The sequence below is a fragment of the Nuphar pumila genome, chromosome 3 (assembly GCF_984573655.1).
Source record: "Nuphar pumila chromosome 3, dmNupPumi1.hap1.1, whole genome shotgun sequence".
In the NCBI taxonomy this organism is placed as follows: Eukaryota; Viridiplantae; Streptophyta; class Magnoliopsida; order Nymphaeales; family Nymphaeaceae; genus Nuphar; species Nuphar pumila.
The window spans coordinates 28,392,530-28,417,052 of record NC_143251.1 but is presented as its reverse complement, the minus strand read 5'-3'; the positions used below and the strand labels follow the sequence as shown (position 1 = coordinate 28,417,052).

Here is a 24,523-nt window from a genome sequence, read left to right as displayed (position 1 = left end):
ATGGAGACAAAGATTGACCTATCTTTCAAGCTCAATGGGAAGAATTATATGATGTGGGCATCGACAATGGAAAATAATCTCAAAGGAAAGAAGCTTTGGGGTTTTGTCATGGGTACCGTTCTCACGAAGATTGAAGAAGGTCAAGAAAAGGCTCTTGAAGGAGATGCTCGCCTCAATGCCATTGAAAGTCATCAAAAGGAAGTGGAAGATTGGGAAAGCAATCACGCAAAAATCCTTGCGTGGTTTATGAACAATGTGGAGCTTAAGGTATGTGCTAATATAGCTAAATTTCGTAGAGCCAATGAGACTTGGTCCTTTATGAAGGGCATGTATACCCAAAAGGATCTTGCAAGAGCATACTTCTTGCAAGAAAAGATTAGAACCACCAAGCAAGGTGATTCTAGCATTCAAGACTATTATAGTGCTTTAAACCCATTATGGGATGAATTGGCTCTCTTGGAGCTAAAATGGGTTTCTATGGAAGATATTGATTTAAGGCAAAAACAAATGGAACAAGAGCGATTGTTTCAATTTCTTTTTGGGCTACATCCCGAATTTGAGCAAGTGAGATCTTCACTTCTTCATAGATCTATTTTTCCTCCTATTGAGGATGCTATTGCCGAAATCACTCAAGAGGAGACAATGCTTGGCATGAGTAAGCATGTTGATGAAGTCCTTGCCGTATCAAAACCGGGTAATAATGTTAGAACCTATAAGCCTCCTCATTTTGGGAAACAAGAAAACTACAATGGAGGAAGAAAAATGATTGTTTGTCATTATTGCAATGAGCCGGGTCACATTAGACCCGCTTGTCCAAAGCTTATTGGAACCTTCAAGCCTAAAGTGGCTTCTCTTGAGGAAACCACCACCAAAGAAGATGAAGGCAAGAACAATGACATCAAAGAAACTCTTGGACAAATATCTATGGCTCTCCAACAAATGCTAAAAGTTTCTTCCTCCACATCGGGTGCGGCTATTGCTTCATTATCTTCACCCGGTACGTATTCTTGGATCCTTGACTCCGGAGCCTCTTTTCATATGACCCCTCATGAAAATGCACTTATTGATATTTGCACCAATTCAAGGGACTCTTGTGTCTCTACGGTCGATGGAACCTTTTTAAAAATTTCAAGTATTGGCTCTTTTAAAGATTCACAAAATTTTTGTGTTCCAAAAGTAAGAGTTGTTCCCAAACTAAATTTAAACCCTAATTTCGGTTTCTCAAATTGCCGACCATGGATGTGAAATATCTTTCTCATCTAATGGTTGCTTTGTACAGGATCTCCGGTCCGGGAAGCGGATTGGGCAAGGCCATAGAAATGGAGACCTCTGTTATATGGACCATCTTGTTCTCCCTACAAACTTTTTTTGTTCTTATGTCCAAGAAAAAAACATGGAAACTTGGCATAAAAGACTTGGTCATCCAAGTTATTCCAAAATGTATCTCTTTCCTTTTGGAAACAAATTTTGTAAGGAAAAAGAAATTAATTGCAAATATTGCATTTTTAGAAAAATGAAGTCTATTCCATTTCCAACTAGAACTTTTCTTTCATCAAGGCCTTTTGAATTGGTGCATTCGGATGTTTGGGGGCCTTCTCCGGTTATGTCTAAAGGGGGTTATTCATATTATGTTACGTTTATTGATGACTTTACTCGGTATGTTTGGATTTATTTCCTTAGTCATAAATCAGAAGTATTTACTTTCTTTAAAGATTTTCATAAAAAGGTTTAAAATCAATTTCAAAGTAACATATCTATTTTAAGATCCGATTCCGGTGGCGAGTACTTATCTCACGAATTCCAAAACTATTTAACCCAAAATGGCATTTGCCATCAAAAGTCATGTCCTAGGACTCCCCAACAAAATGACCTAGCGGAAATGAAACATAGGCACATTATAGAAACCACTAGAACATTACTTATTTCTAGGAATATTCCAAAGAAGTTTTGGGCCGAAGCCGTTCTAACCTCAACCTATCTAATCAATAAAATGCCCTCTTCTAAGTTAAAAAATGCTTCTCCCTATGAAAAACTCTTTAAACTTTCACCCGATTTCAATCGTCTTCGTATTTTTGGTTGCAAATGTTTTGTCCTATTACATAAAAGGGATAAGTTATCTCCAAAAGCAATTGAATGTGTTTTTATAGGATATGGTGAAAATAAAAAAGGGTATAGATGTTATGATTTTAAGAATGATAAACTATATATTTCAAAAGATGTAACATTTCTAGAAGAAGAAAACGGTTTTGATAAACTAGAAGAAACAAATGAAATTGACTATATATTCTTATATGATCTTATTGATGCCATACAAGAAGATTTTCTTGAAAACATTGATGATTCTCATGAGGTATCCCCTCTTGACATAACACTCTCAAATGATAGTGATTCAAATATAAATGTTCATGATAGTGATACCAATATAAATGTTTACTCAAGAAGAAATCAAGAAAATCCTATTAATGCCCTCGAAAAATACTCTCAAATTTCTGAATCCACTGAGGAACCACAAGTTAGGCATTCTTCTAGAATATCAATACCCCAAATAGGTTTGTATCCTATGATTCCTTAACTCCCAACTATCGGGCATGTTTAATAACCCTACATTCTTATTTTGAACCGGCACACTATAATCAAGCTAAATCTATACCTCATTGGGTTGAAGCAATGCAAGTTGAACTTAATGCGTTAAAAAAGGCCAATACTTGGGAAATAGTTAATCTACCCTCACACAAAAAACCTATTGGTTGTCGCTGGGTCTTCAAAGTTAAAACAAAAAGCGATGGCTCTTTAGAACGATATAAAGCTAGATTAGTTGCTAAGGGATACTCCCAAGAATATGACATTGATTACGAAGAAACATTCGCACCCGTAGCTCGAATGACCAGTGTCAGGACCTTAATAGCTGTCGCATCAACCAAAAAATGGCCTATTTATCAACTTGACGTAAAAAATGCTTTTTTAAATGGAAGTTTAAGTGAAGAAGTGTATATGGATCCGCCACCCGGAATAAATATTAAGCAAGGTCAAACACTTCGGCTTTTGAAGGCATTATATGGTCTTAAACAAGCCCCTAAGGCTTGGTATGATCGCTTTAGTGATATCATGATAAAGTTAGGATTTCATTCTTGTTATACTGACACTTCTCTTTTTGTTAAAAATGCAAGTTTTAGTATCGTAATTTTGTTGCTTTATGTTGATGATATGATTATCACTGGGAATGATCAAAGTAGTATTATTAATGTTAAAAATATGTTAAAAGATAATTTTGATATGTCTGATTTAGGTTTTCTCAGATATTTTCTTGGAATTGAGGTTGCATATTCTCCTAGAGGATATATTTTGTCACAAATGAAGCTTGCTGCAGATATATGTTCTAAGTCTGGGATTTCTGATGATAAGAAAGTAGAGACTCCCGAGGTTATTAATGCCAAATTGCGGTTGGAGGATGGGGTTCTTCTGGAAGATCCCACACCTTACAGACAACTCATTGGGTCTCTTACCTATTTAACCATCACCAGACCAGTTTACTCTGTTAGCCAATTTCAGCATGCTCCTACAACTGTGCGTATGAGTGTCGTTCTCCGAATCATCCGCTACATTCGGAATACCATCAATAAAGGGCTATTTCTATCCTCCTCTTCTTTCTTGAATCTTCATTCTTATACTGATGCAGATTGGGGAGGTAATCCCAATGATCGAGTCTCAACTACTGGTTTTTGTGTTTTTTTAGGAGACTCTTTGATTGCCTGGCGATGCAAGAAGCATCAGAAAGTTTCACTATCATCCACTGAAGCTGAGTACCGGGCTATGGCAACCACGACAATGAAACTTGTATGGCTTCGCAGTTTGCTTAAAGACATGAGAGTTGATATTATCGAAGCCTTAAAGCTATGTTGCGACAACAAGAGTGCCATCTATATTGCGAGCAATCATACTTTTCATGAGCGTACAAAACATATCGAAATGGATTGCCACTATGTTCGTGACGAATTCTTGCGAGGAACTATTGCTCTTCCATATGTCACTTCAGAATATCAGTTGGCGGACTTCTTCACTAAAGCTCTTCCGGCTCCTCGCTTCATGTTTCTTCTTGGCAAACTTTCCGTCATTTCCCCGTAAAGTTTGATGGGATATATATATATATATATATATATATATATATATATATATATATATATATATATATATTGTATATTACATCAATACCCGATAGGGGTATTTTTGTAATTTCACATAGTTGTTTTAGAAAACAATTATTTTCAGTTTTGTTAAAATGTATTTTCTTTTTCTTATTTTTTACTTTTATTTTTTTTGTATTTTTTAAATAACAAAAGGGGCTCCAACCATAGAGTCGTTGGAGCCCCCAACGGTCACAAATGTGACCGTTGGGGGCTCCCAACGACTCCATGGGAGCCCCCTTTTGGGCTCTCCTTTTGAGGCATTTTGCCTCTCCTTCTCTCCTCTCCCTTTTGTATAAATAGGGGTGATCCCCTTGTATATTTTTCCATTCTTGAGAGCTTTCTCTCTTCTCAATAAGAGGCTTTTTATATTGTTGCCTTCTTAAAGGCTTGTGCTTGTATTGTCCCTTTGTGGACTTGTGATATTGTCTCTTTTATTCATTGTTGTAAGTGCTTGTATGCACTCTTTATATTTCCGCAATATCTCATTACAGCCTCCAAGGTGGGAATTGGCGCAGTCTTGAGTCAGAATCGCAGACCTTTTGCCTTCTTTAGTGAGAAGCTGACGCATGCCAGGTGTCAGTATTCCATGTATGATGTTGAGTTTTATGCCGTTGTACAAGCCCTTCGTTATTGGAGACATTATCTTATTTGTAAGGAATTTGTCTTGTATACGGACCATGAGGCATTGAAGTATCTGAATAGTCAAAAGAAGTTGAGTGCTCGTCATGCTAAGTGGGTCAACTTCTTGCAAGAGTACACCTTTTCAATTCGCCATCAATCTGATACCCTCAACAAGGTGGCTGACGCTCTTAGCAGGAAGAACAACCTCCTGATGACTATGTCAGTGCAGGTCGTTGGGTTCGAACAGTGCAAAGAATTATATCCCACGGACCCAGATTTTCAACAAGTCTGGGAGGGGTGCATCTCTTCAGATCGCACCCTCGACCCCCGTTTTAGTATTCATAATGGTTACCTCTTCCGTGAGAACAAATTATATGTGCCTGATTTCTCCCTTAAGCTTCAGTTGATTTCTGAATTATATGAAGGAGGGTTAGCAGGGCATTTCGGGCATGATAAGACGTTCGCTCTGTTAGATGAACGATACTTTTGGCCTAAAATGCGCAAAGATGTTGTCAAGTTCATCTAAGGGTGTCAAGTGTCCAAGGGTCATTGTTAGAACAATGGTCTGTATACTCCGTTACCCATTCCTGAACGGCCGTGGGAGCACGTATCCATGGATTTTATCGTGGGCCTCCCCAGAACACCACGTCGTTTTGATTCAATTTTAGTCGTTGTTGATCGGTTCTCCAAAATGGCTATTTTTGTCCCGTGTAAGCGAACCACCGATGCCTCTTTAGTAGCGTCCTATTATTTCAAGGACGTCACTCTCTTCCATGGTCTACCCCACACAATCACTTCTGATCGTGACACGCGCTTTATGAGCCACTTTTGGAAATTATTATGGGCTTTATTGAAGACCAAGCTTCAGTTCAGTAGTGCGTACCACCCCCCAACCGATGGCCAAACCGAAGTTGTGAACTGCACCTTAGGAAACTTGTTAAGGAGCCTAGTAGGGGAAAATGTTAAAACCTGGGATATAGTCTTGCCTCAAGCCGAGTTTGCGTATAATAGTTCCATCAATAGGTCCACAGGCAAGTCTCCTTTTCAAGTGGTTTATGGTCGGTCGCCCACTCATGTCGTCGATCTAGCTCAAGTGTCCAGTCTCCCTGACCCCGCCCCAGACGCTTTTGATGCCGTTGAATACATGCGTGATATACATAGGCAAGTCCGGACCAAACTCATTGAGAGTTACGAAGCGTACAAAGCCTTCGTTGACCAAGGTCGTCGCGACATTCAGTTTCAAGTCGGTCAGCTTGTTTGGGTCTACCTGCGTCCTGAGCGTTTTCCCGTGGGCACTTATAATAAACCGAGTCCTAAGAAATATGGTCCCTTCCAGGTCCTACAACGTTTAGGTTCGAATGCCTACCTAATAGAACTGCCTCCCGATTGAAACATTTCCCCGATTTTCAATGTGTCTGATCTATATGCTTACTATGGAGACAACAAGTCATCGGAGCCGACTTCTTCCCAACCAGGGGAGAATGATGCAGGGCAGGCGGTACCAGTACCAGTACCAGTACCATGTGACCCTGGCACGGCCAGGGAACCCGACCCACCAGTTGGAATGGACGATCGGACCCAGCAGCAGGGTCCGACCCCAGGTGAGTTGACTCGATGCAGGAAGACCCGGCTCAGCACCTACTCCAGAAAAGGGAAGACCCGGCTCAACACCGATCCAGTCCCGAATTGAAGCCTTCTCGGGTCCGGACCCAGATCCAGTGACCATCTTTAAAAAGCACGACTTAGGGCTGCGTGAGGGGTCTTTTGAGAATCACTACAGTTTATTTTTTCTTTTCTCAGCAGCCTTGTTTTCCTTTTCCCTGTCATTCGTTCTTTTTCCATTACAGTTCGTTGTTTACATTTTTTATTCAACTTGTTTATCAACATTCTGCCAGTGACATTGGGTATTTAATAAAAACAGTTTCAACTCACCATTTGGGTGAGATTTATTGCTTTTAAGCCTGTTCAGCATCCGACTATACACAGTCGTGCCTGCCCAGCCTTCATCAAGGTTACGCGGGAACTGGAGTGCGCATCGACAAGCCGAGTCTTCACTGCTCTTATCGCAGCCCTTTGAAGACTGCATCACAAACAATATTATTTTATTCAAAATATATGCATAATATTTTATTCAGAGGATGATGCGTACTAAGAATTACTCTTTTATTCGAAACACAATGCATATGCTTGTATTATTTTATTTGAGATATAATCCTTTTCCTCAAAGTATGGTATGTACAAAAAAACTATTATTTTATTTGAAGTATGATTATTTTATTCCATGTAGGATACATACCAAAACTTATTATGTGAAGTATATTTGTTTTATTCGAAGTAACCCATATCAAAATTATTTTATTCGAAATCCAATGTATGTATATATGTTATATTCATGAGAAAAAACAATATGTCATGCTTAACAATTTGAATATAAGCAAACATGTATACAACAACAACAACAACAACAACTACGCCTTCATCCCAAAATAATTGGGGTCGGCAATATGAACCAACAAAGAAAATCATTCTAGGTCTTCCACATGAATCCTTCTCCTCCAATCATTTCTATCCAATGCCATGTCCTCGGTGATGTTCAAAGCATTCATATCCTTTCCTATCATCTCCATCCAAGTCTTCCTAGGCCTACCCCGACCTCTTTTAACTAATATATTTTCCATTTCTCCATCCTTCTAACTGGAGCATCGTTAGGCCTTCGCCGAATATGTCCAAACCACCGTAAACGATTCTCTCTCATCTTATTTTCAATGGGTGCAACGCCTACCTTCTTACGTATCTCCTCGTTCTGAATCTTATCTTTTATTGTATTTTCACACATCCATCTAAGCATACGCATCTTAGCTACACTCATTTTTTGAATATGATGTCTTTTGGCAGCCCAACATTCTGTACCATATATTAAAGCGGGCCTAATAGTCGTTCTATAAAACTTTTCCTTCAACCGCAATGGCATTCTACGATCGCACAACACTCCAGTTGCACTTTTCCATTTCATCCACCCAACCTTTATCCTATGATTTATATCTCCATCAATTTCTCCGTACTTTTGAATGATAGATCCCAAATATTTGAAACAATCATCCACCGATATTTCTTGCTCACCAAGCTTCACTACACTCCCATCACTACTTCGTTGCTTAATAAACCAACATTCCATATATTCTGTCTTACTCTTACTCAACTTAAAACCTCTTGCTTCTAATGTCTGTCTCCATAATTCTAACTTAGCATTAACCTCAACTCTAGACTCATCAATCAAAACAATATCATCAACAAACAACATACACCACAACACATTTTCTTGAATTGATCTCGTAAGCTCATCCATCACTATAGCAAATAGGAAAGGGCTTAAAGCAGATCCTTGATGTAACCCAACCGTTATAGGAAAATTGGTTGTCACCCCTCCACAAGTGCGGACATTGGTTACTACTCCTTCATACATATCCTTAATTATACTAATGTACTTATTTAAATATCATAAGCAAACATGTATGCTTCCAGAATATATTTAAATATTCGTAATCTACACACATTTGGATAGAACTTACCTCGTATAGTGTTTTGATAAGAGATGGAAAAATTCTCAAAAATCCTGGGGAAATTTTTCCTCCAGGTTGAACTTTCACTGTGTGAGAGCGAACCGTGTTTGAAGAGTTCGATGTTGCAGCGTGGAAGAGAGGAATATGAGTGCAGCGCAGTGGGTGATCATGTTCAAATGAGCAGGGCTTGGCTTGGCTGGACTGGAGCAAGTCCGAACTGAGTTCGGACTAGGGCAAGCCGAACTCGAGTGGGGGTCGATTTGCACCCAGGTGGATCGGGTTGCTCCTCAAGAGGCATCAACCATTCTACATCAATTAAGGTTATAAAGAGAATAAAATAAATTGTTGGAATTAAATTATTATTTTAATGCATTAAATAAGTGTTTCTTTATGACATACATACATTGGCGGGTTTTGGTTTTGATCCGGAGCACCTAGTGGATCCAAGACACATGGACGACCCCTATAGTGGACGTCCATGGCCATGGTTGACCAGCTGGTCAATGCTTGACCAACTGGATGGTAATTTCGAAAATTTCTTGCATGGCTTTAAAGCTTAGGCCTTCATTGGCCATTTGTCTTTCCAACACCCTCATGATGAAGCCTAGGCTCCATCATGAGGGGCGCCATTTTCAAAAGGGAGCCATGGGCTGGCGCCCTATTCCAAACTTACCCTAAAAGTTTCGGAGGTTGATTCGCTCTAGATTTTCCGAAATCGCTCTTTTTACATAAAACTACGCGATTTTACCAGATTCTCAAAATAAGCAAATCTTCAGAAATTGCCAAAACATAAAAATTCATCGATTTCCACATAATTACACAATATACATCAAAATGAAAGCCGTGGATCTTACAGTTCAGCAACCCAGTGACAGCGAGAAAGAAGAAATGAATTCTCCCAGATCGTCCAGGGGACACGACTCAGGGAAAGAAAGTGATGTTGATCCAGCCATGTATAAGGTTTTCCAGAAGTTGATGACCAAAATGATGGCTGAGCAGGCTAAGGCTGGTCTGAAGAAAGCAGTTTTTAAAAGCAAAATTAAGAATAAGCCTATGAAAAAGCCTGTCAAGATCAGTAAGCAGAAAATACAGCGTGACAATACCTCTGAGAACTCAGAATCGGCATAAGAAGACTCTGAAGAAGAAGAGCAAATAATGTATGTCCCCAAGCATCTGCGACAGTCTAAAAGGGCAGTTGAGGAGCCTGTATCAGTGAAACCCAAGTACGGGGCACTTGCGGAGGATCCGATCCAAGCATTAACCAAGATAGTCAAGGATCTGCAAATCCGAGACAAAGGAAAAAGATCATATACCAGGCAGGACTTCTATCTCGGATTGGAAGGGGATGACAATCTGGAGAATCTCCCCCGGAAATTCATTAAGTTCGACGGAACAGGCGATCCCAAGGCCCATTTAGCAATGTTTTTCGCAGAATGTGCCAGGTTCAACGAAGATAATCGTGCCCTTTTCCTCTGTTTCCCCCGCACACTAACCTTTAATTTATAAAAGATGTTTTATAAAAGTAGGATTTTGACAAAATGATTAACTGAACTAGGTCAACCAGAGCATGGATGATCATGACCCTGGGGTTGCTATGAACCCCTAAACATACAAAAATTTATCATTTTGCCCTTATAACTTGCCGAGTATGTTCCGAAAGCATTTTAACTCCGATGTTGATGAAATCAAAACCGTTCTTCTTGGATTTTTGATATGAACGCAACCAAATGTTCAAAACTCATAAAACCGACCTTCAAAATTATGATTTTACCCTTGAGGTTGTCAGGCATGTTTTGGGAGCATACGAGCTCCAATTTCGCTGAAATCACTTACGTTATTTTCGGAATTTCGATGTGGTCTCAACCGTGCAATCTAAAATCATAAAATAGGTTGCCAAAAATATTCATTACCTTAGATATTTATATTCGAACAAAAATCTCTAAAAAATTGTCGGGTGCTACAATAGTTCTCTCTTCATTTCTTCTCTTCTTCTTCCTCTTGCATATTGAAGCTCTAACATGGTATTAGAGCCACAAAAAAGGAGATTAGAGAAGACGTATAAAGGAGACTCCATTCTAGTTCGCACTGAAGCTTGTGCAGAGGGTTGCTGATGTCATCATCATTCATACGATCTTGCTGTTTTTGTGCATTTGAAGTTTTGGGTTGGTAGTTCTTGCTTTTAGACGTTCATAGAATCAAGAATCACCATCATCGGCCTTGATTTGGATTTTTGAAAGATTTTACAAGTATTTTTTCTGAGTTTTGGTTTCTTGGTGACTGTTTTGGATTTCTGAGCATATCAGTCACATCGGTGGGTTTGAAATCCTGTGTTTGGGCTCTGCTGTATTGCTTTTGTGTTGGAAGTCTGGAAGTCTCTTAGAAGTGGTTTGATGCTAGTATTTTTCATATTGGATGAGGTTTGTTGATCTTTTTTGGAAGTTTCTCCTTGGCAGTAAGTAGTTTTTCATGCACTAGTTCCATCGTTTTCAGTTCTGTTCATCGATTTTGACTGCAGATCTGTGATAGTGATCATATATCATTATTCTCACCTGAATGCAAGAAATATCAATTGTGTTGGTTGTGAGTTTGGCTAATATAGCTTGCAATCCTGGTAATTTGGGGCTGTTACTATATATTATTTTAAGGGTGTTGCTGCTTATTCCTGAGTATAAGAAATATCAGCTGTGTTGGTTGTGAGTTTGGCTAAATTAGCTTGCATTCCTGGTGATTTGGGGCCCTTACTATAGTATATTGTAAGGGTGTTGCTGCTTATTGCTGAGCATAACATATCACCTTGTTGGTGCCGTGGCATTTGTTTGTTCCTTTTGTGTGCAGGGACATTAAATATTGTTTCTTGAGGATTGAGTTGAAATGGAGAAAAGTGATATTATCCAGTTGATGTCAATTAAGTTGAATGGAACCAACTACTCCTTTTGGTCTGATTTTATGGTAGCCATCATTTGATGGCAAAGGTCTAGTAGGCTTTCTTGATCGGATGATGTGAACTATGAGAATACCGTCAAAGAGTGGAAGATGAATAATGCGAAGATCAAGGCATGAATTCTTAGTTCTGTAGAATCAAGAATTGCTATGAACATCTCTAAGTTTGTTAAAGCTAAGGATGCATGGGGCTATCTCAAGCAAGTATACATACAAGAGAACTGGGCAAGGCAGTATTATTTAATGCAGGAATTAAGGGCATTAAGATAAGGAGGTAAGTCAGTTGATGAGTATCACTCTGAAATGCAACTGCTATGGGACTCGTTGGCTCTGATTAACAACAACAAAATATATGATAAGTGCAAGGATTGCAAGACCTGTATAGAGGCAGAAACGCAAACCAAGAAGATAACAAGAGTAATTGAATTTCTTATGGGGTTGCACTCTGACTTTGATAATGTCAGAAATGTTGTTACTCAGAACATTCCTTCCTCAGGTCACCCAGGCTCCTTCTGAGATGATTGTTGAGGAGACTAAGATGAAGTCTCTTCAACCCTACTCCTCTGGTGATTCTGTTATGATAGCAGCGAGACAGTCTAGCAGTTTTGGTAGGGCAACAATGAGATTTCTGAAGTATGATATGAGTAATGTGCGTTGTCATTACTATAAGGAAATGAGGCATATGAAAAAGTCATGCCCTGTATTGAAGAGGAAAGGAATGAAGATTGAAGTGCTATAGTGTCTGGAGTTGCAGGGAGAGAAAAGAATGTGGTGAAAGAAGAAAATTATGTCTCTACTGCGGCTTCCATCTCCACTGTCACTCCTAATGCACATGCCTTTGTCACTTCTAGATTGATCAGTTAGCTCAGCAAGTCTAACAACTTCTTTCTCTAACTTCTTCTTCGAGTTCTTCTGGCCCTACTGGTTGTACGTATGCAGGTATTCCTAACTTGACTTCGAAATGGTTGATAGACTGATGAGCGTCGTGTCATATGATTGCAAAAGAGTCTATATTAATCAATTGTAGACCATGCAGTGGTGCATTTCGCACTGCAGATGATTCCTTGATGACTGTTTCCAAAGTTGGTTCTATTACTCTTGAGTCTAATTCTTGTGATGAACTTAATATTCTCGAAGTGTTTCATGTTCCTTCTCTTGCTATGAATTTGCTTTCTGTTGGTAAGATTACCCAATATAACTATGATGTAACCTTTACTCCTGATGGTTGTTATGTGTATGATCAGTCCTCAAGGAGGAAGATTGGGACTGGGCATAAGCGAGGGCATCTCTACTTTCTGGATCAGTTGGATCAAAGTCAAAGGGAAGATTATGGGAATAGAGTTGGTGCTGCAATTTTGGATTCTTCAGTGTTGTGGCACCAACGGTTGGATCATGTGTCAAGTTTTAGACTTTAGTTTTTGTTATCTTTTGGTTTGCTTGGATCTTCTTGTAAGCATGAAGTCTCTAATGATGTAAGTGTTGTGAGAGTTGTAGGTTGTTTAAGAGTCATGCTCTCTCATTCAGTCTTAAGAAAATTGAGTTTGTGAGTCCTTTTGAAATAGTTCACTCAGATGTATGGGGTCCTTCTCTTGTTGTGTTTAAATAGGATCCATGTATTTTGTAACTTTTATAGATGATTTTACTAGATATACATGGGTTCATTTTATGAAAAATCGAAGTGAGTTGGCTAATATTTTAAAAAGATTCCGTGTGTATGTTGAGACTCAATTTGTAGCAAAAATAAAAATCCTACGTTTTGACTGGTAGAATATGAAATGAAGCACATGAATTTATACTTGAGAAAGGGATTGTGCATCTGAGGTCCTGTCCTTACATTCCAGAATAGAATGGGGTGGTAGAGAGGAAGAACAAACATATAATAGAGACTACCAGAGCATTGATCTTTAATAGTAGAATGCCTAAGGAGTTTCGGGCAGAAGCAGTGAGAATTGCTGTACATTTGATCATTCGAATGCCTTTTAAGGTAATTGGGAAGATCTCTCCTCATAAGAGACTGTTTGGTAAGAAACCATATTATGACATGCTGAGTATTTGGAAGTACATGCTTTGTACTAATTCCACAACAATTCAGAGATAAGTTGTCTCCTAAGGCTGGAAAATGTTGTTTTATAGGGTATCTTGAAGGATAAAAAGGATATAAATGCTTTGATCCTAGAAACAAGAAAGTGTAGACATCAAGACATGTAGAATTTTGGGAACGTGCCATTCTACAGTCAAAATGAATCTTGGTGCCTTTGATAGAGACTTTAGATAGAAGCAGTGACAAGGAATGAGTCACATACAACAAAAGATCATCAGAGGATCTTGTATAGACCTTTCTTGAGCAACATGATTTAGGGGAAGAGCCCTTGCCCGAGCTAAGTCTCGATATCCTCCAAGCCAATCCTCATGAGTCAACACCTTTGTCTCCTCTTATTCCTCAGGTGCGTAAGAGTTCTAGATCTTCTATTCCTCCCTCTAGATTTGTTTCATATGATTCCTTTCTTATACTCATCAAGCATTTCTAGCTATGATTCAATCTTATAGTGAACCAAAATCCTATGCTAAGACTGTGTCAGATCCCGAGTGGCAAAAGGCAATGATAGAGGAGTTGGAGGCTTGGAGAGAATGAAAGCATGGGAGTTAGTTGAACTGCCAGAAGGGAAGAATGTAGTTGGGTGTATAAAATCAAAATTAAGGCAGATGGGTTTGTTGAGAGATACAAGGCTCGTCTTGTAGCAAAGGGATATAGTAAGCAATATGGGATAAACTTTGCTGAAACTTTTGCACCAGTGACCCACATGACTACTATCAGAACCCTGCTAGCAGTGGCTACGACAAGAGGATAGGAGTTGTGGTAAATGAATGTCAATAATGTTTTTCTGAATGGGGACTTAAGAAGAAGTGTATATGGAATTACCACAAGGAATTATTAATAGGCAAGGCAGGGTGTGTAGACCTAAGAGAGCATTGTATGGGTTGAAACATGCCCCAAGGGCTTGGTTTGAAAAATTCGGTGTTGCAATGGTGAGGTTGATTCATACAAAGTTACCATGAGCAAGCTTTGTTTGTGACATCTTTTAATAAGGGCCAATGTCTTCTTTTGCTTTATGTAGATATGATTAATATGATTATTGTCAGTGATGTTAAGGCTATGATTGCTAGAGTAAAGATACAATTAGCCTAAAATGTTGAAATAAAAGATTTAGGAAAATTGAAATATTTTCTGTGTCTTGAGATTGCATACTCCAGACGAGGATTTTTATTGATCCAACACAAATATGCAACAAAATTGATTGAGAAGGCAAGACTTGTAAATGATAAAAAGCAAGTAAATACCCCTATGGAATCTAACTGCAAATTAAAGTATACGGATGGCAAACTACTCAGTGACCCTACAATTTATAGGTATCTAGTTGGGAGCTTGATTTGCTTAACCATTTCATGGCCAAATATTACGTTTGCAGTTCATGTGGTAAGTCAGTTCATGAGTGCCCCTAGATCATCTCATTTGGCAGCAGTTACGAGGATTATCAGATATATTAAGGGTATCCTGCATTATGGATTGTTCTTTTCTACTACATCATCATTGAAGTTGAATGCATACATCATTGAAGTTGAATGCATACTGTGATGTAGATTTTGGGGGAGCTTCTCAGGATAGGTATTCTACCTCGGGGTTCTATGTATTTCTAGGAGAATCATTAATACCATGGAGGACCAAAAAGTAACAAAGGATTGCTTTATCCACCACTGAGAAAGAATACCGTGCAATGGATCAAGTTACTGCAAAATTTGTTTGGTTGAGGTGGTTGTTGCAGGACAGGGTGTGTGGATACCTCTCTAATAACTTCTATACAAATAAGAGAGTCTGCCCTCAAGAGGTCTTTAAAACCTAAAACTGAAAAATTAGCATTCACCCATACCTTTTCTCTTTTTGTCCTGTAGTGAGCTCGATAGGGGTCGACCTTCTTTTAATATGTTGTAACCTATTTTTCTAACGTAGTTCTCTCTTCATCTCTCTTCGTTTCTTCTCACTTCTTCTTCCTCTTGCATATTGAAGCTCTAACAGCTCTTACGAGTCCTAGGGTGTGTGGATACCTCTCTACTAACTTCTATACAAATAAGAGAGTCGGCCCTCAAGAGGTCTTTAAAACCCAAAACTGAAAAATTACGATTCAACCCTTTTTTAAGTGCGCCTACCCTGTATCGTACTATACACCCCATATCGTACGATACATATGATACATATATAATATACATTTGTATCGCGATACGAGTGCATGTCATATCAATTTTCTTCATAGTAATGATACATATCGTACGATACGGTACAATACAGACAACTTTGCTATGAACCGTATGAATCACTTCATTTTTATAATCTTTTAGCACATTTTAGCATTTTTGTGCTATTAGCCTTTGGTCATTTTGTGGTAGGCGATAAATGTCTGCCAAGATTCTGATGGATCCTGTAACAGAATGAATGCATGTTATGTGTTAATTTTGAATATTAAATATGCATGTAGGTCATCAGTCAAATCTGAAGGAGGTATGGAAGCTAATAATGTTAAAGGATCATCAACTGAGAAAGCCATTGCAAATACATTTGAATTTATGAATGTATGTGCAAAGCCTCCAGATAGCACAAAAGAAGCAAATCACATGGTTACTGGTGGCCCATCCTTGGTAAGGATCTATACCCAAAGATCTCTCTGCCCTTTGAACTCTTATTTTAATTGAACATGTTTTTTACATTGTTTTGTTTCTTGTATTCTGAAATGTTTCTGTTAGATCTGCATTGTCAATTACAAGCAATACACTGGCTTATGTTCTTTTGCCTTGGATTTTATCACAAGTGCCATGATAAATTCTTCGAAACTTTTTCTCCCGAATAGGGCATAAAACACCACTAATTATGCACAAAATGAAACCTAACAAAAAAAAACTCGCATTATCCTCAACCAACCTGTAAAAACCCTACACAAAATGTTCAAAGAAGTAAATTAGCAAAAAAAAATACCATAAATTTCATTAAATTTGTCTAAATTAAAGCAGAAAGTTACTCGAGATACCATCAAATTTATTTTCTCACACAAATTGTTGATTGATAAACCCTATAAAACCATAAAGGCATAAACCATAAACTAATGACAATTTATACAGAAACATATTAGTGTCCTGGCAATCGACAACTCAAGGTGACATAAAGCCCTAATTTTTCTCACATCTCACTTAAAAGACTGTCAAAATTGCCAAACAGATCTCAAGGAATCCTTTCCCAAACACACTGCCACACCCGCGACACAGAAGAGAAACCTTAAAACCACAACACAAACAACAAAAGCCATATATCTGCATGAAATCAGGCAAAGAGAAGTGTGTGGTGAGATTGATGCTGATGATTTGAGTTCCAGAAGATGTCATCAATGGCGGTGATATTCTCGAAGATGACATCTGCCTTGTAGAGAACTGACTTGCAAATGCACTCAACCTTGTTCACAATAACCAATATGTCCGAGTCATGGAGGAAGGGGTCTGAGTTCATCCCATCCCATAATTAGACATGGAAGAAACCCTAGCAACCTAGTATAGACTGAGGGAGAGCAGGGGAAACCGGCAGTAGTTGAAAGTGATTCAATGAAGGAAAATGGGTAGGAAATAAAAGAAAATAGTGTCTGATTTATCTTGAAAAGGAAGAGAATATATTAAGGAAGAAGATGTATCATGTTTAAGGAGATGAATACAATACAATGGGAAAGAGAGGGAACACAAGCTATTGATTAGGCTCAGTTGCTGATGCCATGAAACATCTGCTGACGAGAAATGAACAATATAGAGAAAGGTTAACTAGCTTGGCCAGGAAGCCACATTTGAATTTCATAATTTATAAAAATGATTTGCTTAAGACTGTCAAGGTATTATACTGATGTTAAAACTATACCTAACAAGTAACAACATATTGCAAACATCAATATCTTTTTGAAGGAAATTTAACTTTTTTAAGGAAAATAATGCAAACATCAATAAATTCAGTGATAAGATGGAACAACATTTGAAAAAAGGGAATACTAACCTATGAATTGAAGCCAGTGTCTTGATTTAATAACTTTCTTTTTTGGTAAGTTAGAATCTTGCAATCTTCTTTTTGATATTTCAGTTTATGAAAAATTAATAGTTCAACAATTTCCTGTGGTTCCTTCATTGTAGTTATCTGCAGAGATATTTCTTTTTGAAGTCATTTATGAGTCTAATATTTGAATGATGTTTCTCTGTCAAACTTTTCCAGATGGAAGAGACATTAGGCTCTGTAGTGATGGATGAAGAGAGGTAAGAAACCCGAAGATTTAGCTGTATCAATCTTATGATCCTATTCAATTTGAGATTTAGGTGAAGTCTCTGATTGAATGAGCTTGAAGATAGATATTTTGGCTTCAAAATTCATGAAAATAGGTCAAACTATGACCAAGTTGGCCTGAAAACAAATATGTTTGCCCTTGTTGAACTTGGTCTAATTTTTGTTTGATGGATGGATTGTTGGTGGTTGGAAAATTGTTCTTACGTGTACAATGATTCAGGTTCTCGTTTGTTTCATTTCCGACCCTTAAGCCACCTAGCTTGTTTAGTTTCAAAGTCCAGCTGTGATGTTTTTGCGTTTCCTCTAAAACAATCCGTTTGACATACTGTTTATTTTAAAGATAGTCTTTCCTACTTGTATTGTCATTTAAGGCTTATTTATTTATTTAAATTTTGCACACCTGCAATCTTTCAACTGGTTCATGTATTTACTCATCATTGCAGGCAAGATGTACAATATGGGTCACAAGGGAAACAAAATGCATTTGACAATGATGACAGGAAGCACTCTCAAGAAATTGTATGTAAAGTGATGAAGAAATAATTGATTTGTTCAAGCACTAGAAAAGTTTATGTTGCATTCTCTTAGCTAAGTTATTCATGATTGTTTTTTCAATTTTTTTCTGCAGCTTGTACATGAAATGCAACTTTCTGATTCACCAAGTAAGTTATTCTTTTTTGGCACATTAGACCTGTCTATCATGTGCTTTTAATATGAAACCCCATGTTTCTTGCTTTCTTGTGTTTTATAGTTACTGATTGTATTATGCGACCGATTCTGTTTTCATAGTTTGGTTCTTCTCATGGATATATTCAATACTAATCTTTCTCCTATTCCAAGATGCAGAAATGGTACAGATGATTCATTCAATGCCTGATATAGACATGGGTGCTTCCCATCCCAATATGAAGTCTGCTGGTGTAAAGTCTGAAAAAGTACATTGCGTGGTGCCACCAAGGATCACAGATGGAAGCCCTGGCTCAGCCTTACCAGAAATTGGAAATGTTAAACAACTGACCAATGCCAATATTGCTTCATCTGATGTTCTCTCTTCAAATCTTTCTACTTCTTCCCCTTCATCTGTGGATTTTGCTTCAGCTTCCTATTCAAGTTCAGCTCCATCAACAACTTGTTCTGTAGTTTCAAAGAATTCACTCTGCAATCAGAATTCTAAGGTATTCTAAAGGTTGATTTTTTTTACAGTACTAGTAGCATTCGCTATTAACATGAATTAGATATCTTTGGCAACCATGTTTCTTATTCAACCCCAAGGGGTTTGGTGTAGTGGGATGGGCCCTAGGCTGCTAGGCGGGTGGTCTAGGTTCAAATCCCATGAGCATCACCTCCTGCGAGCCGAAGCGTGGTGACTCCCTGGGGGGGCGAAGGGTAACCCCTCTGAGGGGGGGCGAAGGGTAACCCCTCTGAGTTTTATGCTGCCAGGACAGTGACCGTAAGTATGGCAGGCAGAGCCAGCATGACTAGGTCTATGATCCTGGGCTGGTTTCTCCGTTCAGACCTTGATTATGTTGTAGAATGTTCCTTATTCAGGCCTTTTATATGTTGTAGCAACAATAGCACGTTTATAGTTTTTTCTTTAAGATGTATTTGTGTGTGTGTGAATTTACACAGTTACTAACCTTTTCCTTCAGGAATTCAAGCTTAATCCTGGGGCCAAAACCTTTTCACCATCATCCACGAATGTTAAGGCAGCAGTTCCAACGGTTTCAAGTACTGGTCAGGTTCGGAACATCTCTATGTTACCTATTATGGATGCTCAGCCAGGGATAGAATTCAACTCTCCTATGCCACATGCTGCTTTTCCCGTAAAGTATGCCCAATACAATAACTTAGCTGCTGGAAACAGTGGAAGTTTTCCTCAAACTTCCCAACCTGTAAGCATTTTTTCTTTTTTCTCTTTCAATAAAATTTACCTCAGAAGTGGGATAACTACGTCAAACTTCTCTTCATAGCAGTTATATCATTTATCTGTATTGTATAGTATAGTTTACATAATCAGGTTCTGCTTTTCATGTTTTGACATCAGACCTGTTATTGATAAATCCTTTTTTGTTGCATGTTTTAGTGCAGCATATAGGGCTCTACAAGTGCATTTCTTCAAGAATTTATTAGTAATTCTCAGGCTTTGCACACCATGTGGTGATACTGCTATATGAAGGCTTAGCAAACTATATTTGGCATGATACAATCAAAGATATCTCACAACTAAACGTCCAATCTCATTTTGTAGTCTTATTTGTCAAATGTTGGATGTTTATGTTCTGAACTATAATTCATCTCACAATGGTTATTATGGTTCTTCAACTTTCTAGGATCTTAGCAAACTATATTTGACATGATACAATAAAAGATATCTCACAACTAAACATTAAATCTCATTTTGTAGTCTTATTTGTCAAATGTTGGATGTTTATGTTCTGAACTATACTTCATCTCATAATGGTTATTATGGTCCTTAAGCTTTCTAGGATCTTATTCATGTCCTATTGCAAGTCCATTTAGTTGCATCAATTACCTTTATTTAAATGAGAGTCGAACTTACTGGTCCTTTTCTTTTGGTTGGGTTTCATCTACTTTGAGAAAGTATAGAATGAAATGATGTATGTCAGCAAGCTAACATTATCAATTTGGGGCTGTTGGAAGTATCTGTATATTCTTCTGATGTGCATTTAAATCCCAAAAGGGATAAAAAGATGGTATATGTAAACTTTACAAGCACCTTATAATTTAGGTGCAAAACATTGTTTTTCCAAGAATGATAAATGCTACGATCTATGTCACACGGACTCGGCTCCAAGGTCGCCGCACCCGCGTCGACACGCACCGACACGGGTGCGGACACGGGTGCGGCTCGGACTCGGTCAACCCGACCCTGGGTGTGGTCAACGCACCCAGGGTCATTTTGGTCCATTTTTTGGATTTTTTTTTTGATTTTTTTTTTTAAATTTTCTGGGCTACAGCTGTAAGGAAAAAAACCTATCACAACTAAAAAACCTGTACACTTTCAAGTTTTAAGTACAGAATGGGCACAACTCAAGTTTTTGTGGTTTTTTCCTGTATGAAGAAAGTGAATTATTACCGTGTATGAAGAAAGTGCCCAAAAGTGAATTATTCCTGTATGAAGAAAGTGTACAGAATGCCTTCACAACTCATCACCTGTCCCCTAATGGGCACAACTTTGACCGAGTCTTATATATATATATATTTTTATTTTTATTTTTATTTTTTTTAATATATATATATATATATATATATATATATATATATATATATATATATATATATATATATATATATATATATATATATATATATATAGCCGAGTCCCCGTGTCCAAAATTTTTGAAATTGCGCCGCACCCGCACCCATGTGACATAGGCTAAGATTGATACTGCTGAAATGTTATAGCTATATCCATGACCTAAGGAATTAGGATTATGCATGTCTCGAAGACATGGATTGGGATTGAGTCCTGTTTTCGAGTGATGGTTATATTTCTAGGAGGGCATTCACTTGCCTTCTGGAGCTTTCTTGGTTGCTTGATTTAGTTTTTTCTAAACAAAGTTTTTTCTTCTTTGGGCAAATATGTAGTGTTTGACTTGGTAACATTTTGTTCATGTCCTCTTGTTCACTGAACATTCAAACTCAAAATCGATCATTAAGAGAAGCCTCATTTTCTTTTGTTGCAGCTTTTCATTTTTGCAATAATTGCAACTTTTTTCTGCAGTTTCAGCGAGTACTTTTTAATGGAAATGTATCCTGTTTTTCTTTCTCCATTTTCTCATGTATTATGACTTGTGCAGAGCTGCATCTTTGCCATCAAGAGGGAACTTCATAGTGTTTGGACAATCATTATTCCTTTGCGCTGGTTTTTTTCATGATGAAAAATGAGAATTACTGTTTATTAAACTTACATGTATACAATCTTCTGAGTAACTATTATGAACCAACACTGAAAAGGTCATGGCAGTTCTATATGCTGGAATAAACTTTTTGTTAGTGTTGTAGGATATACCCCTTTGTTCAGAAATGGGGTGTATGAGCTATATCAACTTGCATCATACTGTATGGTGCCATATCATACTTATTATACAACTCATTTATACCTAAAACTCAGGCATTTTTTATTCCAAAATTGAATGTTTTATCATATATTTTCTGAAGTTTCTGACCATGCTGCTGCAGTTTGCTTTTCCAGTAAGGCCCATTTTGACCATAATATCTCATTTATATTAAAAAAATATCTTCCCTCCTCTCTTAAGGGTTCGCCGTCGCCGATCTTGGAGTTTTTCAGCCTACAAATTGGCTTTTTCTTTTTACATTAGAACTTCTCTTTATTCTGAAAAAAGCCTACAAATTAGTTTAATCTTTTAATTTTAAGTATGCATTATTAGGTTGGGTTGTGATCACTAATGGCTGTTTTCAGCAATTGCTGTTTTTAGTTGGCGTTATTTATTTTGTCTTATTCCAAGCAATGTTCTTTATGAGCTGATTGAACTACTCTTTTGCATTTAGACTTTTGGACACATTGGTAGCAGGTCACAACCAGTTAGATATATTGATCAATACCTGCCCCCTCAATCAGGCACTATGTATGTGCTTCCAAGTAATCAAACGGTATGTCATCAAAAGTGCAAATATTATTCTTAGTAAGAGTATTGGTCTCTTGTTCCAATGTGAAATCCCTGTCCTTTGGGTCTTCACTCTTCACTTCTTGCAAAGCAAACTGTGGTTGCTTATAGTGTAATGTACCTTTAACCATGTATATCATTTCCACATCTATTGTGCTGCAGGTAATGGTTAGCAGATTGGGACAAGTGGTTTATGTGCCTTCCTTTTTTCAAGTAAGATTACATGTTTGGTTGTGGTAGAGCCACTTTTCTTTACAGATAACCTGTTGGCTCTTGATATACATATGGTGTTTCTAAATGGAAGTAATTTTTCTTTTTGGTTCTGATTTCAGAATCTAATACGAGTCCTGACCTTGTTTTATCTGTACATGAGGGAATCTGTTGATGAAAAAATTCATTTGCATTGTTATCAATTTTTATAGTTCTTCTTAATCAAAGAATATCCATTGCTTTGGAGTTAGGATTCACGTCTCTTTTCCTGGGTGCTTCAGTTTTTTGGAGTATGATCAAAATCATTGGTATCATCTATCCTGGAATTCTTATAAACAATATTAATGTGTACAGTGTTGATATGAGGTGATAGGATTCACTATGGGACTAATAGTGATACAATAGCTGTTGGGGTTGTAAGCTATGTGCTTTTGAAGTTTATATCTTAAAATGACTATTCTATGTATTCTTATAGGATTCAGTTCATGGAGTTTCATCTCTCCCACAAGGGTTGGTGCGTCCCCTCTTGAGTACTCATCAGCCTCTTCTACCAAAGCATCATGGTATGCCATGCACTATTACAATCTATGTCACAGCTTTTTTTCTCATGGTCACATAAAATGCCAATGTATATGCTTGTTAACCTTATGTTTTTTGTTACACAAACTTTTTTAAACTGTAACTGATGCATGATTTTAATATGAAATTACTAGGGCGGTCATCATAACATGACTGTTGGTTCTCTTCTTGTGATCTTTAAGAAGTTTTTGATGAAATTTCTCTACTTGAAATACTGGCAATTGGTCATCTTGCATGTATGCTAATGCTTTATTGAGAAAAATAATATTAATTTGTTGTTTTTGAGTTAGAGTTAATTCAACAGACATATTAGGACCGCCGACTAATTTTTGCAATGAATGTTCTCTAATTCTGACCATACATATGTGACATGGTCTTTTCTGGGACATGGATTAGATATGACATGGTCTTTTTATGGGAACATGGATTAGATAAAAGAAGCGTTCTTGTGTGGACAGGTTTTAAAAGAAATATATAAAATGAATTATCACAATGCACCAAGTGTTACAAAGAAAAAAAATGTTTTTACATCAAAACCACTAGATCCAAAGTAAACAAACCATGATAAACATATCTATAGGGTCTGATTGATTAAATAATACCTGCAATAATATCTTTCTACTGGAGATCATGATGCACTTAAGGGTACCAAAGATAGGCCTTTGCTATATTCTGTTGGTCTCTGTACACCATTTTGTAACAACTTTCTCATATGAACTAAAAATTTTGATTGTCGATAACTCAACAATGATCTCTTCATTGTGGAAGAATCCAAAATGTGGGAAGCCAAGATTTGGAATCGGCGATCCCCTTTCTTCATCTTCCCCAAATTATCTTTCCCAAGTAACTTACAAATAATTCCTTGAAAGTTGTCTAACTTCTGATTTCCTTCAATGCTCATCTCTCTAACATGCCCTGAAATTTTATGGATATAAGCGTTCATTTGTTTTGCATATTTGGGTGCTTTCATCCACATTTTAATTGTTGTATTTTTCCTTATTTCTTGATGATTCTTTTTGCTTTCTCTGTTTTAAAATTATGTTTTCTTTCAGTAACTGCAGCCCAACCGATGCAGTTGTGTGTGGCTCCACCATTTACGCCTGGCATCCATCAACCTCTTGTATTCCCGAACCATTTGCCAATCTCACTACCTTTTCCTGCCATCCGCCCCCTTCCTGTCGCAAGCGTCACAGGCGTTCTTGGAGGCAAATTCACTATGTGATTTCCAACAACAAAGTTGCAATTTTGTTCTCATTCAAATGAAGAAATAAAAAATTGAGAGTGGGTTGCTTTACCTATGAGGAAAATATTACACATTTGTATTTGAGCAATACATTCAATTTTAGCAGTAGGATGTACTGTTGTTAGCTGCCTTTGAGTTTTTTGTTGCCCAAGCTTGTAGCAAAAAGGTAAAGAGTATGA

The 24,523-nt window shown here is 37.6% G+C and overlaps 1 protein-coding gene across 2 annotated transcripts in view; it reads left to right on the top strand.

The window, feature by feature from the left end:
- Positions 1–24,523, top strand: part of LOC149842426 (uncharacterized) — a 37,960-nt gene extending 13,437 nt beyond the window's left edge. Inside the window, exons 4-13 of one of the 2 annotated variants that reach the window (XM_090001436.1) lie at positions 15,835–15,994; positions 17,595–17,635; positions 18,107–18,182; positions 18,292–18,325; positions 18,510–18,838; positions 19,313–19,555; positions 22,197–22,298; positions 22,475–22,525; positions 22,998–23,085; positions 24,154–24,523. In XM_090001436.1, the coding sequence (XP_089857562.1) occupies positions 15,835–15,994; positions 17,595–17,635; positions 18,107–18,182; positions 18,292–18,325; positions 18,510–18,838; positions 19,313–19,555; positions 22,197–22,298; positions 22,475–22,525; positions 22,998–23,085; positions 24,154–24,323 (1,294 nt within the window). In that variant the 3' untranslated portion in view covers positions 24,324–24,523. Of the gene's footprint in view, positions 1–15,834; positions 15,995–17,594; positions 17,636–18,106; positions 18,183–18,291; positions 18,326–18,503; positions 18,839–19,312; positions 19,556–22,196; positions 22,299–22,474; positions 22,526–22,997; positions 23,086–24,153 lie in introns of both variants that reach the window. The other variant, XM_090001435.1, reaches the window with a different exon arrangement.